Consider the following 16,097-nt stretch of genomic DNA (forward strand, 5'->3'; position numbering starts at 1 on the left):
TTGGGTTTGACTCGTGTTAAGGTCTCGGGTTGCCCGACCCAACCCGAACCCGATCAAAATATAAGTTCCTTATAAATTAATTATAATTGAGCGTGGATCATCTGTGTTGAAGGCATAGGAAATTCCAATGTCGTCGGGTTTCATTGGTCTACATCATTTCCGATGACTCAAGCTAGCCAGATTTCTCTCTACCAAATAGATTGCTTGATACACAATACGACTTTTAAAGGATTAATTTCCTATATTTTAGCTTGTTTGCTTCGGAAAAATGAACTTCTTTACAAAAAATAACTATATATATAATTAATAAAATTATAGGTATAAAAAATAAGACATGTATTGAAAATATAATAGACTAATGTAATAATGAAAATATTAGCATATATCTACCGGACCAACCCGGCCAACCCAACTGAGCCTGCTTGGGTTGGGCTTAGGTTGAGAATTCCCAACCCGAGGTTGGGTTGGGTTGGGTTAGGGTTGAGGTATAGGAACCTTGGGTTGGGCTAGGGTTGAGCACCAACCTGACCCGACCTGACCCAACCCAACCAGCCCGACTTTCATCCCTAATATATACTGATAAAAGAAGGTGCTTGTGTAGCAAAGTGGGAATTTTGTAATACACCCCTTCCTCATTCATATTAATGGCCCATGGTTTTGTAATTCAAATCTACTACTTTCCAAATGTCAAAATTTAAAATTTATACATGCATATGAAGAAGCCTTTTGTATTGATTCTAAGGCAGCTTTGAGATCGTCACGGACATTCCCTAGAATAGTTATTCTCTTGAGCACTCCAGCATTTGCTATGATAAATTTTGCAAACTCCACCTCGCAATCAAAACCCATGAAATTGCTCAACCATACTTCCTCCAAGCATGCGTCTAGACAGCAAAAGGGCTCGTCAATGTCCGAATATTCAGGATAGGGTTCTTCCAAATAATGTGTATCCATGCCATGGAGCTAAGGAGAAGCAAGAAGAACATTATGAGTAACAGGTTATAAAACCTACATATTATTAACTTATTTAATAGCTTCAATAAAAACATATCATGATCGTTGTTGATTGTGGTCAACATATGTGCTAGACTATTAGATAACGCTTGATGGTAATCAACTTATGCAATAGTTTAATATTACATTGCACCTATGAGAGTCTTGTGCTCTCATTGTCGGTTCGAAGCTCAGGTAAAAGAGGATTGCATTAAGTTTGCAATCGGTATCCAACTTATGTCATAACATTTGTCATGAATATGAATAAAATGACATTGTTATGTACCACTCAACTTAAAAGATTTTTTATTATAAAAAAGCTATAAGATTTGATGTCCTTAATAAAGGAGAAAGGCATAAAAGGTTCATGTAGCTGACCCAATTAGTTGAGATAAGGCTTAGATGATGACAATGATGATAACTATAAACCATGTGTGCTTTACATAGAGTGAATGTTGGATAGTTAAATAACAACTTGCTCATAGGATGAGATAGTTGTAATGAGTAGAGGTGGGCAGATCTGACCCAATCCGGCGAATCCGACCCGTTTCGAACAGAACCGACGGCCTAGATCAGGCTTGATCGAGTCTGTCCTTACAGATCCGATCGTTTTTCGGATCAGGTTCAGGCAGAGGTGTATCCGGATAGAACCGATCCGAAAACTCGAACCGAAATGGTCCGAACCGACCGGACCCGACCCGACCGGACCCGAGATGTAAATATATTTCTAACTACAAGTTTCGCTCATTCGCCGCCTAGTCTTTTCGTTCAGCGCCAAAAAATCCCGCCCAACTCTATATCTCTATTTCTCTCTATCTCTCAATTATATCTTCTATCTCTCTCTCTCTCTCTCTCTCTCTATATATATATATATATATATATATATATATATAGATATATATATCTGTCTCTCTATTTCCGTTGAAGAAGAAGGCAAGAAGAAGGCTAGCTAGATGTACTGTGATGTATCCATCAGCGGCATTTGTATGGACTTAGATGATCCGATCGTTGATCCAATGGTAACCCTCGCGGATAGGGAATGCTCCAAAAAATTTCTCCAGACAGAAGATTCTTGTAACCCTTTTGATACGTAGTCTACAACCATGGTGAGTCCAGAATACAGCAACGATCCAGATTGGATGCCACAGATGCTGGAATATTTACGAGTGCCCATCATTAATGGATTGTGGCCATCTGTCCAACAGCTCCGATCACTCTGGAGATGCTTCTGATCACCTGTTCACGGCCTCGAAACGAACGGAGTCATGAGGACACGATCACTTTGGAAATGTCTGTTGGAGAGAAATAAATCTGAGAAATGAGGTATAGGTGTGTACGAAAGAGAGAGGGAAAGAGAGAGAGTCGCGGCTGAAGAATAGTCGGCGTGCAACTGTTTACAGGTTGTTGTCAAGTTGAAGGAAGCAGATTGCCGGTGTACGAAGCGGGTCGGCTGGTGTAGCGGGTCTGATCACGAGGTAAGTGTTATATCCAAACCATCCATCCATTTGGCGAGCTCATTTTAAAGCTTGAAACAAAAAATAAGACAGATCTAACCATCAACTGGACCACACTTCAAAAACTAGTGGGAGATTGAACGTCTACCATTGAAACCCTTTTTAGGGTCATAGAGGTTTTGGATCAATATGAAATTTGTTTTTCCTCTTGAAATTTATTTTTCCTATTCATACAGTTACTTGTGACCTTATAAATAGATTGGATGTAAAATAAACGATATAGTAGGTTCTACAAATTTTTTTAATGGTGAAAATCAATATCTCTACTTCTATTTATAGTGTGGTCCAGATGATCTTTGGATATGATTTTTTCTTTTTTTTGCATAATGCTCTAAAATGATCTCTAAAATTAGATGAACAGTGTAAATATAATAAAAACATTACTATGGGCCCATGTAAGATGTAACTTTGATCTCCTTTGAACCGTTCTCACAACTCAAAGATCGAGGAGCATCAGTGCTGTCTCGCATGACACGTGCTAAGGCAGCTATATAGGTTAGCTATGGTGCTAGCTAAAGACCTGTAAAACTTCTTCAAGAAGCTACATATTTGGTGTAAAACTTATCTAAGAAGCTACATACGAAATCGGATTGCGTACTGAGTAACGCTTTTATCGTACTGAGTAAACTCAGTTGGGACCACTGTGAATGTATGTGGTTTATCCACACCGTCCATCCATTTTTTCGGATAATTTCAGGCGTTGATCCCAAAATTGAAGTAAATCCAAAACTCAAGTGGACCATGCCACAGGAAAGAGTGTGGAATAATGATTTCCACCGTTGAACCTTCCTAGGGCCCATAGTAATGTTTATTTTTCATCAAAGCTGTTAATATGATCACAAAGACATACATGAAGATAAAACACAAACATCAGCTTGATCCAAAACTTTCGTGGCCTCTAAGAATTTTTCAATGGTAGAGGTTCAATAAAATTGTTTCATGTGGTGTGGTCCACTTGAGCTTTGGATATACTTAATTTTTGGTCTCAAACCCTAGATTTATCTGTTAACATGGATGAACGGAGTTGATAAAATAAATAAATAATTGTGGACCCCAAAGAGTTTACTCAGTACGCTAAGGGTATTGAGTTACTCAGTATGCAATCCGCTTCCGCTGTATACCTTTACGTTTTTATCCTGCTGAGTAAATTATGTGGGTCCATCTTGAATTTTTTTGGTTTATCCGCACCGTTCATCAGTTTTTCATATCATTTTAGAGGTTGATACTAAATTTTAAGGAAATTTAATAATCAAGTAGATCACACCATACGAAACACTGATAATAATGATTTCTACACCGTTGAAGGAAATGAAAGATCCGAACCTTGCCTAATCCGATCCGACTAGGTTTTCCTGACTGAGTCGGACTCGGATCGGTCTAGGGAAGCATGTGATAGGGTCGGATCGGGTAAGATGGCCCAGACTCGGTCCCGGATCTATCCGAGTTCGGGTCAGTTCATGTAAAACATGGACATGGTCGAGTTGGACCCAATCCGATTCGACTTCGTCCGATGCCCAGCTCTAGTAATGAGGATGTTGAGATCGATTAGTGGCAAGAGGAGAAAGGTTAGAATTAGAAATAAATGCATTTGTGGGAGCTGCATCCTAGCTTAAAATAACATCAGTCCATGGGTGAATGTACCCTACCTTAAAATCAATCTAGCAATCTTGTGTAAAATGGGATTTTGGCAATTTACCCTTTCTTTAAGGGCCAATTTAGTTAGAATAGAGTATTAAAAGCTTAGATTAATATCTTGTAGATATGCATACAACTATGGATACATATCCTCCAGCCTCTTATACCATGTAGTTGTGTGTATGTCTATAAGAACTAATCTAAGCTTATCCAAACATATTGTAATAGAGAAAAGGAAGAACAACGTTTAGCTAAAAGTCCGATTTTATTTTATCAAGAAAGTTACTTCATTATCAGCCACATTATAATATTTTTGTTATATGGGTTAGCTCGTGTCTATTGGCTCAACTTCAAAAATAGAATTGAGAGCTTGCACTAATTAGCTTTCTTCAAAAGCAACTACACATGAAATGGACTCACCGCGACATACAATTCCTGCAGGTAAGGGCATCTTTTGAGTAGTAGCATGACAACGTAGGCTTGCCTTTGATATTTCAAATTTACTTGGATGGCTAATTTTCTTAGCATATTGAATGGAGTTGGAAGGGACCGTGACAAATTATTTGCTGCCAAAACCTATGGGAAAACAAAAAAAAACATGGTTAAGAGAGATTAAATTCACATGATTGGATTCTAAATATTAACAAATGAACAAGAGGAATAAAGTAACATAATAGAAAAGAACAGAGGTTAGTAAAATGTTATATTTTGTTTCAAAATTTATATTAAAAAATAAAGAACTTTAAATATTTCGGTTTATCTTCAAATTTGAAAATTTTGTTGCTTTTGAGATGTGGGTTCAGTCTCACATTGGATTTGACTAAGAATATATATATATATATATATATATATATATATATATATATATATATATATATATATATAAAAGATAGGCCTTTTACATTGGGGCTTGAGTCCTATTCAAGGGGCATATGAATTTGGTCCTGTGGGGGCTATGTTAATAGCTATAATATATGCCATTGGTCACACATGCGCGGGCACCAAACCGAGTTAGTTTGAGTGCATGCACGACAGGTTAGGCTGTGGGTGTACCCGCACGGTTTTGTATATCGGTACTCGCGGCCATGAACAAAAATCTCTATTCCTTTTATGCTTTACAAAGTTTTGGGACCGGATTATAGTTGTTGTATCCTCGAGGTCAATTGATCTTAAGACTTATTGCACTTGGGATGATATCAAGGGGAGCAAATTCAATTTCAAGCCTAAATGATTCATGTCACGCCTAGACTCAACTCTATCTTTTATTTTCTTTTTGATTGCCGATTTTAAATAGTTTATTTGGATTTTAAATATTAACAAATGAACAAGGGGAATGCAGTGACACAATAGAAGTTGTAGACTAACAAGAAAACAGAGATTAGCACAAATACACTAGAAATTGAAATTTATAGAGTTTTACAGGACGTGTGATTAGGATTACAAAGATGCATAGATTGTGTGTGTGTGTGTGTGTATGTGTATGGTTGAATGGTGAATGCACTAATCTATTATATGTACCTCCATCGAATTGCCTCGCAATGCAAGAATATTTACGTTTGATGGGATGCACAATTCAATTAATATATTCATCTTTTCTTGAACGGAGTATGCTATTAACGAAATCCGATCTGCTATCATTAGCATTTCATCAGTCCAAGTCCTGGACATGTTGACATAAGAGGACTGTAGATTGGGAGCTCGGACACAAAAGCGCTTCACCTCCCCCTCCGCCTGCAGAACCATGGCAGTGAGATTTGGACCATCGATGTCTATGGTCACCTTATCGGCCGAGCCCAGCCATATGTATAAATACTTGAGATTTTGTGCATGGATGGTGAGATCTTCTATACCATAGCAATGTACCAAATGCAACTTCTCCAAGTGCACACATCTCGAGATGGCATGGTGGATTGGATGGCCTGAAAGATTTATACTCACAAGCATCAAAACCTTTAAATATCTACAACCATCAAATGAGAATTTGGGCTCTAACTAGCAGTGGCCCAGTTGCAAGAATCTCATGGAATCGCACTTGAGAATGCTAGAAGGCACCTTATCTCGTCCATTACCCCGAAACACCAACCTTTCGATCCCACCACGTGTCAGAATCTCAGCCCACCGCTCATAGCTGAATACCAACCTTTCCATCACATCACCGATCAGAGGCCATTGCTCATAGTTGGGGACTACATGCCTCGGCAGACAACATTCAATCTGGCAGTCTCGGATCGATCCTTGACAGCATCTGAGGATTTTTTCGATAATGTCCATCCATTTATTCATATTTTCAATCCACTTAGAGTCAGATGTCGCAGAAATGTCTCGATCGATGCTGAGTGAAGTGATGGAAACCCACCATCTATGTGTCCATCTTCGGGATAAGATGCTTGTTCTCACTGCTTCTTTGGGAGGTAGATTGGAGATTATGGAGGAGAGAACGTCGTCTGGCAAAGAGCTGAGAATAGCTCTTTCTTTGCTTTCCATCTCTCTCTGTATGGTTTCCATCTCTTCTATTGAATATAAATAGTTGGTTGTTCTGTTTCTTTTTTAACTTTCTACTTTGTTGCCTAAGACACAAAAGGTCTGTGGCTCCACCATTTTGGACGGGATGCTGCTTTTGTGTGGGGCTACCATGTGTATATCTTTCATCAAAACCGTTAATCGCTTTTAACTTCTGTAGATACGGTCTAAATAAAATGTTCCCACTTGATGGACGGAGTGGATTTTTCATATTAAACGTAATTCACCACATAGCTAACACTGCGTAAGACAGGAATTGTAGAAGAATCCGGTCAGTTTTGGGATCCGGATACACAACACTATTGGCCGGGGTTGGAAAGTGTTGGAAAGTGGGCCCACTGTAATGTATGTGTCTTATTCACGCCATTCATCCATTTTTTCCGGATCATTTTAAGAGTTGGGTTAAAAAGGAGGCAGAGCTAGATCTCAGGTGGACCACACTAAAGGAAACAGTGGTGATTGAACGTACACTATCAAACAGAACTGACTTAAGGGAAAACACAAATATCAGCTTGATACAAAACTTTCGTGGGCCCTATGAATTTTTAATGGTAAGCATTCTATCACCACTTTTTCCTATGGTGGGGTCCACTTGAGATTTGATCGGCCTAATTCTTTTGATCAAGCGATAAAATGAGCTGGTAAAATGGATGGATGGCATGGATAAAGAGTGTATGGCCCACAGAACTTTCCAAACGCAGAACGGTACCGAGGACCGAGGTAGATGCTGTATGTTACGCTACGCGGATTTCCTGTGAAAACGTTCGCAGGATTTCCAAGTTTTGGTCGGACGCGGATTTCCCGTGAAAGCGTTCGCAGGAGGTTCCTGCGCAGGGTTATGGGTGGGGCCCACTGAAATGTTTGTGAGAAATCCAACCCGTCCATCCGTTTTTTGAACTCATTTTAAGACATCTGAAAATTAATTAGGAGGATCCAAGACTCAAGTGGGCCATGGGAGATGAAACAGTGGGGAAAGGAATTCCTACTGTTGAAACCTTCCTTGGCTCCACGTTGATGTTTATATGACATCCAAACCGTTTATAAAGTCATTTTCACTTATATGAAGTGAAAACATCAAAAAAATTAGACCGATAATAAACTTTTGTGGCCATGTAAATGTTTCAACGGTAGTTACTAAATTCCTACTGTTTCCTCTCGCGTGGACTATTTGAGTTTTGGATCCACCTTATTTTTGATCGATTTTACTAAAATGATCTAGCAAAATGGATAGATGGGTTGGATTTCTCACAAACATTGCACTGGCACTACCCAGAATCCTTGCGCACTAACCCATGTAAATCAGTTATGTTCAAACATTGTCCAGAACCATCCAAACATTGTCTATATTAATCAATGGTTAAAAATCACTGGTTAGTCAGTCAGATATGATCTTGTGCTTGTCGCCCATCTGCAACTTGGAATTTCATTATTTTGGGGCAAAACATATATTTCAGCGAGCTTATCACAACCATTGTGTCAAAAATTACATGACTCACTAATTAGAGATATTAAAGTTGATTTAGTAATTAAATTGATACCCTCCGTGCACAGGTATTTTTGGATTAAAGTTGATTCACACTCCATGGTGCCAAACACACCGTGAGCATTGCAAATCCAAGGGTTTCCAATCCCGGGGGTTCCGAATCTAGAGGGTTCCAAATCCACGCTCCCAAACGGGCCCTAAGCATATGAGTAAATTCTGTGGGGTCTATCGTGATTTATGTATTTTATCCACTCCATCCTTCCATTTTACTAGATAATTTTAGGGCTTGAGCACAAAAATGAAGTATATATAAACCTCAAGTAGACCACACCACAGGAAACAGTGTGAATTGAATATCTACCGTTGAAAATTTCTTGGGGGCCAAAGAAGTGTTGGATCAAGCTTGTATTTGGTTTTTTTTCTCTTCATCAGTGTCTGTGTGATCATATGAACAGGTTTGATGAGAAATAAACATCACTGTGGGCCCTAACAGTGGAAATCATTATTTCAACTGTTTCCTATGGTGTGGTCCACCTGATCTTTGGGTATGATTAAATTTTGGGCTCAACTGCTAAAATAAGATGGGAAAACGGTTGGATGGTGTGGATAGATCACATACATTAACGGTGGGCCCAACAGAGTTTACTCAGTGTGATAAGAGTGTACTGAGTACCTCCGTGCACAGTCCGATTTCGAGCACGTTCCCTTGCTATTAACGCTCTTTTCCTCGAGTTCCGTCGGACGTCTCTCGCCGTTTGCCAGTGCACGCACTCCACCAAATAAGTGTATACGTTATTTTCAAGTCATTTGTTTTCTTTGCTCCCCTTGCAAGTGACGTCACCATTTTCCATGGGCGCCACAATGATGTATGTATTGTATCCACATCATCCATCCATTTCGTGATATCATTTTAGGGCATAATCCAAAGAATGAGAAAGATCCAAATTTCAAGTGCACTCCACCGTAGAAAACAATGAAGATTGAACGCCTACCATTAAAACCTCTTTAGGCCACAGAAGCTTTTGATCAAGCTAATATTTATGTTTTACCTTACTCCATGAATTTTTTAATTTATAAAAAGGTTGGATCTCAAATAAACATCATGGTCGGCCCGAGAAAGGTTTCAACGGTGACCGTCACCTCCCACTGTTTTCTGTGGTGGGGTCCACTTGAACTTTGGATCTGCCTAGTTCTTTTGCTCACTCCTTAAAAATGATCTCTCCAAATGGATGGATGGTGTGGATACAACACATACATCATGGAGGGGCCCAAAGAACGTGGTGAGGTATCATCAGTCTAGTTCAGAAGCCAACCCGCTTCCGTTTCCGAATGCGGCAAAGCCATCCGCATGAACTTCAAGCTACGTGGGGCACATCATGGTATTTGTGAGAAATCCACTTTGTCTATTATTTTTTTCATGTCATCTGAAAATGTAGGCCCAAGAAGGAGGCAGATCTAAAACTCATGTGAGCCGTACGGCCATAAACAGTAAGTGGGGGAATTCCTGTGGTTGAAAATTTCTTGGGTCCACCATGAAGTATATATGTCATTCATATGGTTCATGAGGTCATTCCTGCTAGGATGAACTGTAATTATAAAAACATTAACATAATCCAAAACTTTTGTCACCGCTTTAACACAATCTAAAACTTTTGGTCGCCTATTCAGCCACTCATAATGGAATTGTAAGATGATTAGGCGATATTTAAAGTGCTTGGTTCTTACTTTGATAATGGGTTGCTTCCTGCCTTTCATATGAAAAGACTTTCATATACCAGTGCAATTGAACAAAAAATAAAGTACTTATTATAAGGAAAGATAAAGATAATTTGATTGGTTTGTTAGATTGGTATGAGATATCTTACTTTATTGATCTTTTTACTATTTATAAATTCTTTCACGCTCTCCAAATGTTTCTTTCTTTATTTCAACGATTATGTTAGCTAAATTGTTGTGACGTTTGGTTTCTTTCGTCTCTCCTTGACACACATCCCTCTGACAGTTCTTTTCTACTTGACCACTTTCTGAATCTTGAACTTCTTAGTTGTGTATCGTCATTAGATGATATGTATCATCTAACTCAGCACCAATGTAATAACATGTCATTCTCTGATTGACTATTCCAGAAATGATTAGAGTACAACATAACCCATGTAGATACCTACTATGGGGAAGCATTTTCCAACTAGTTGCATTGTTGGGCCACTTTGATGCATGTATTCCATAACCATGCCATCCATTTGTTTCTTAAGATCATTACAAGGCATTGGCCCAAAAATGAAGCAAATCCAATACTCAGGTGGACTGTACCATAGGAAACCGTGGTTATTGGCAATTAAAAACATATTATGGAGCACACAAGTTTTGTATCAAGCTGATATTCGTTTTTCACCTTCAATCAGGTTTAACTGACCTTATCAATTGGATGGAAAATAAACATAACGAAAACATTAAGGTTGCGTAATTTTTAATTTGAGGCATTCAATCACCACAGTTCCTATAGTATGGTCTACCTGAGATTTGGATATGCTTCATTCCCCGCCTAATGCCCTAAAATGATCCAATAAAATTGATGGATGACGTTATCATATAGAATAAATATATCATGGTAGGCCCCACGTTAAGTTAAAGGCCTCATCGTCTTGGGTGAGGCTGGGTGTGCGCTTAATCAGCCCACTGCTTGTAGTTGGGGCCAAGTTGTTTCAAGCAACAATAATAAATCTGACAGTCGTGGATTGATTTAAACTGTCGAGCCTACAAAATACAATGTCAAAGGTTACTGCCTCAAAAATCTTCAAAATTAGAAAATCAAAGACCTCGAAATTAGTGGCCTATAAAGCAATTATCAAGTATGCATTCCATAATCAATATAAAAGTTCGAATAATTAAAGTGTAAAACTATTCCAAGCAGAGATTTCATTGTCAAGTATCCTTTATAGATGGTAAGGCTCATCTTTTAATCTGTTAAGATGATGAGAGATCCAATTTAGTCTCTATGTATGCTATTGCAGATTGTATTCTAGCATGTCTCACTCATCACTTGCTTGTAAATCTTGAAGAGGAGGGCTGTCAACGACCGGCTTGGGTTGGCTTATTTTAAACTGTTTGGGCCAGGAGTTATGGGCTGGGCCGATTCAAAATCTTGATTTTGCCTGAGCTTGGCCCATTGCAGATCATGAGTTACATGATTCTCTGGCTGTGTAACTATCACGCTTGATACGCTGGAAATAAGAAATTGAACACGTGGCATATATTAACTCAAACAAACTAACTCTCAAGATTAGATTGGTTGCAATTACCTAACCTCTTGATGTGGAGCGTGCCAAGGAAGATCTACACTTGTTAAAAGATTGTCAAATCTGGTCCAATCCTATATAAGTCCTGATGTAACGTATGGTTTAAAGAAATTCAATTTGGATAGGAAGAAATTATCGTTTGAAGTGTGAGCTGACCATAACTTTTGATCCGAGTATCGTTAAATATTTTCTTTCAATTCAAAATTGTAGTAAAAAAAAAACTTCCTATTTTTAATAAGTTTTAATTTGGACGGTAAATTCTAACTTAGTTGAATTAGTAAAATTTATGGGTAAATTCTAATTTAGTTGAATTAGGATGCTTAATTAGATTTTTTCCCTTTTCTTATAAATGATGTACTCAGAAAGTCTGGCAATTATTGGAAGGTGATGTTCCTCTTTACACCCTTCTTTGAGTCGCCTCTGATTCATGTTGTTTCTTGAAAAAGGATCAGTGGACATTTTTCATTTTTAATCGTCCAATAAATGCCTGGTCACCAAAATTTGGACAGTTTAATTTGATGGGTTTATTAAAATGAGATAGTAAATGATATGATAGACACGACACTACCTAGCGTCAATATAGACGGGTAGATGGTGATTCAGGACTGTGAATCTAGTGTCCTAGCTTTTAATGGTCCACGGCTCTGAAACCACACCAATAAAACCTTCATATCACAGCTTTAGGGAAAAGCTTTAACCTTAGTTTATCCATGATAAGCACTAGGTGTTAAGGTCCTGATTCACTGCCCATGTACCTGTGGAAGGTAAGATTTAAAACAGTCTCACCGCAGCATTTTACATGACCTTACTTGGACATCTATGATTATATTACAGAAAAATAATATTTTATATCATACTCTACCTAATTGATAGACTGAATTTTTTACACATGTGGTGTACATAGTTGAAATATATCACACGTGTACAACTTCTCCAAATATTTCATTTTCTCTTCCGTCAATTCCCTCTCTCCTTTATTAATGGAAGCAGATGCCCGTCTCAGGCCATGAACAGCAGATCTTTGTGGGACCACCAAGATATATCTATTTATCCACCCGTAAATCTTTTTCTCATATCATTTTAAGGTATGAGGCCAAAAATGATCAGGCAGGTCCATCTGAGGATGGTGTTGACAACGTTGATCCATTTACTCAAATTCATGATCTTTAACAGAATTAGAAGATGTTTTATGTTTTGATTAATGCAACTTATGGAACAATATTTTTCTTTTTTTCTTTTTGTTGAACTCTCAACTCACAAGGAAAGTGGCAGACTCACAAGAGTTTCAACACTGAGGTCATGAGTTCCAATACCCATTGTGGTGTGTATGGGTCTAATAAATATATATATAATAAAAATAAAATAAAAATAAAAAAGAAAACAACTACGCTTATAAACCCCATTCATCTATCATGTGATTTCAACTTTTGCATATCTCCCATTTTGTTGATTTTCGTCATTTCTCCTCATAGTTATAAAACCTGCTAAATCAACTGAAAATCATCTATTAACCGGACTCATTAGAATCAATGGGAAACTCGGTCATGGCAATTGGTATGGACTAAAAAAGATGCGTTGATTTGCTTGGCGACTCAGTCAACTCGACTTGGACTAAAACTCAACAAGTTAATTAACTCGATTTAGTAGAATCAATGGTAAACTTGGTTTTGAGAGTGACTTGGTGTTTAGGTCATAGGCCCTGGGAAGCTAACATAAACCTTGCCCATATATATATATATATATATATATATATATATAGAGAGAGAGAGAGAGAGAGAGAGAGAGAGAGAGAGAGAGAGAGAGAGAGGGGGGGGGGGACTATACGCTCCGCCGTATTATACCTTCCAGAAGGTCGAGTGCTCGGGGAGATTTTATAGGAAACTGAATAAACACAGCGTGGATTAGATACTAAAATAGCTAGAAATGTTATTGTAGTGACCTCACCAAGTTTCGTGGGCCCCACCATGATGTATGTTTTATACCCACACCTTCCATCCATTTGGAGAGATCATTTTAGGGCAATATGCAAAGAATGAGTTAAATCCAAAGCTCTAGTGTACCCAACATAGAAAATAGTGGGGATAGTGAGGCCCACCATTGAAAACTTCTAAAGGCCACGAAAGTTTTAGATCAAGCTGATATTTGTGTTTTCTCTTATTTCATGTCTTTTTTAACTTTTGAACAGGTTGAATTTCAAATAACCATTATAGTGGGCCTTGGGATAGTTTCAATGGTGGGAATCACTCTCCCCACTGTTTTCTGTGGTGGGTCCACTTTTTATCTGCCTCATTCTTTGACTCATGCCCTGAAATGATATTTCAAAATGGATGGACAGTGTGGATACAACACATACATCATAGTGGGGCTCATAGAACTTGGTGATGTAGCTTCAATAGCCGACTCGCTACTCAATTGTGCGTACATGTACTTCCAGATTAAAAGGGGAAACAGATTGGCTGGTGTACCTCATTATACAGCTGTATTGACGTTAGCAAGTTTTTTTGGTCTAATCATGAGGTATGTGTTATATATATATATATATATATATATATATATATATATATATATCAAACCGTACATCTACCATTGAAACCCTTTTTGGGTCACAGAAGTTTTGGATCAATATGAAATATATTTTTTCATCTTCATTTCAGTCCTTTTGACCTTATGAACAGATTGGATAGAAAACAAACGTTATGGTAGGCCCTACAAATTTTTCAACGGTGAAAATCATTATCTCCGTTGCTATTTGTGGTGTGGTCCAAATGATCTTTGGATATGATTCGTTTTTTGAATAATGCTCTAAAATGATCTTTAAAAATAGATGAACTGTGTAGATATAATAAATACATTAGTGTGGGCCCATGTAACTTTGATCTCCTTTAAACCGTTCGTACAACTCGGAGCTGGAGGAGCGTCAGTGCTTATCTCGCACGACACGTACCTACAGCAGTTATATGGCTGGTGTGAGGTACACTAGCCAATCCCAATCTGCTTCCATTAGAACGCGGATTGCGTCCTACCACCTCCTGGACGGTAATTCGTCTGGGCAGGGCTCTGTGGGGCCCAACGTGATGTAAGTGTTTTATATCCATGCCGTTCAACGATTTTCTCAGATCATTTTAATATATGAACTAAAAAATGAGACAGGTCTAAGGCATAAGTGGACCACAAGGTGGGGATTGAACGTCCACCATTAAAAGCTTCTTACGAGCTGGAGAAGTTTCAGATCAAGCTGATATTTGTGTTTTCACTTTATCCACGTCTACATGACCTTATGAATAGGTTGGATGGTAAAAATTCAATAAAAACTTATTTTTCCCTACATAACCATTACAGTGTGCCCTAAGAGTTTGTAACGGTAGAAATTCAACAATTGTTTTATCATGATGTGGTCCATCTGAGATTCAGATATAACTTATTTTTGGTATAAATCCCTTAAATTATATTTCAAAATGGATGGACGGCATGGATAGAAAATATACATTATGGTGGGGTCCACATAACACTAGTTTTGTTTCTCCAGTTTCCCTATAAAATCTCCCGTTGTTTAAAATTTTTACCATCCGACTAATAATGTGCTGCCAGCGGTCGAGTGTATAGTACCTTTTCCTATATATATATATATATATATATATATATATGGAAACACTTATTTGCAAACTGGTTCGTACGTACTATGTACGAACTTTTTTGAGAACCCATCCTACGTGATGTGGATCCAAAATCTGAATTGTTCATGTGAAGCAGCATCTCATGAAACCCCCCGGGCCCAAGTTTTACTTTGATCTAAAACTTTGATGGCCCATGAAAAATGAAAACAGTTTCCTCCCTTGATTTGCATTTCTCTTTGCTATGGCCCACCAAAATTTTAGATCAGGGTGAAAATTTTTCACATGGGGTTTCATGGGATTCCGCATCACATGGACCGTTCGATTAGACACCCATGACACGTGTGCAAAGGTGCGCAGGGGAGCATGACTCTCTCTCTCTCTCTATACACACACACACACACACACACACACACACATATATCTTGACCATCGATAATTTACCATGGGTTCTGCGTGGACATGTTATTGTTGCCATAATTAATTTGTGGATTTATTTTAAACATATTTGAAAACATGAGTTAAAAGGAAGTAATCTCTTCTATTGTCTTTGGGCGACCTTGAGTTTAGGCACAATGACCATTAGTCAAAAAAGATTTGTGCTCCATAAATCTCAATATTTTGTTAGTCCATGGCCACTAACATGTGATTATGCTTGTATAGTTATCTTGTATGAGAAGGCTGATAATAAGTGAGGATGGAAGGTCTTTACTATTAGGCTCGACGATGGGTCAATTTTATTACTTTACTACATGCTAGAATGTGAGTAGTCCATAAATATGAGATATTACTATCAGACCTGTTGAATACTTGTATTAGAGGATTACTCCAAGTCTCTAAATTGAGAGATCTATATACTTGGTCCAAATCAACTTGTATATGTACTAACTTTGATAAATCTTTAGACCTAGGGACATATGGGAAGTTCATGCTCCTAGTGTAATGTGCTTTGGCTTGTCGTGTAGAATCACTTGCAGTACATATGAGTATAGTTAGGTATATGCATAAGAATACAATTGACGTTTATTTAATCCAACAAGGGATC

At 38.1% G+C, this 16,097-nt stretch overlaps 1 protein-coding gene across 1 annotated transcript; it reads right to left on the reverse strand.

Moving 5' to 3' along the window:
* Positions 1 to 677: 677 nt before the first annotated feature.
* Positions 678 to 5,716, reverse strand: LOC131247237 (uncharacterized). The gene is made up of 3 exons (XM_058247648.1): positions 5,661 to 5,716; positions 4,563 to 4,718; positions 678 to 963 (listed from the first exon to the last, which is right to left on the reverse strand). Exons 1-3 carry the CDS (start codon positions 5,664 to 5,666, stop codon positions 688 to 690), a joined length of 438 nt encoding a protein of 145 aa, XP_058103631.1. The 5' UTR covers positions 5,667 to 5,716; the 3' UTR covers positions 678 to 687.
* Between the last annotated feature and the right edge of the window lie 10,381 nt (positions 5,717 to 16,097).

Source organism: Magnolia sinica, chromosome 5, assembly GCF_029962835.1.
Source record: "Magnolia sinica isolate HGM2019 chromosome 5, MsV1, whole genome shotgun sequence".
NCBI classification, from domain to species: domain Eukaryota; kingdom Viridiplantae; phylum Streptophyta; class Magnoliopsida; order Magnoliales; family Magnoliaceae; genus Magnolia; species Magnolia sinica.

Coding starts and splice junctions, on each gene's coding strand:
- LOC131247237 (XM_058247648.1), bottom strand. Junction 964..4,562: donor TGCAGGAATTGTATGTCGCG/GTGAGTCCATTT, acceptor GCTTCTCCTTAG/CTCCATGGCATGGATACACA.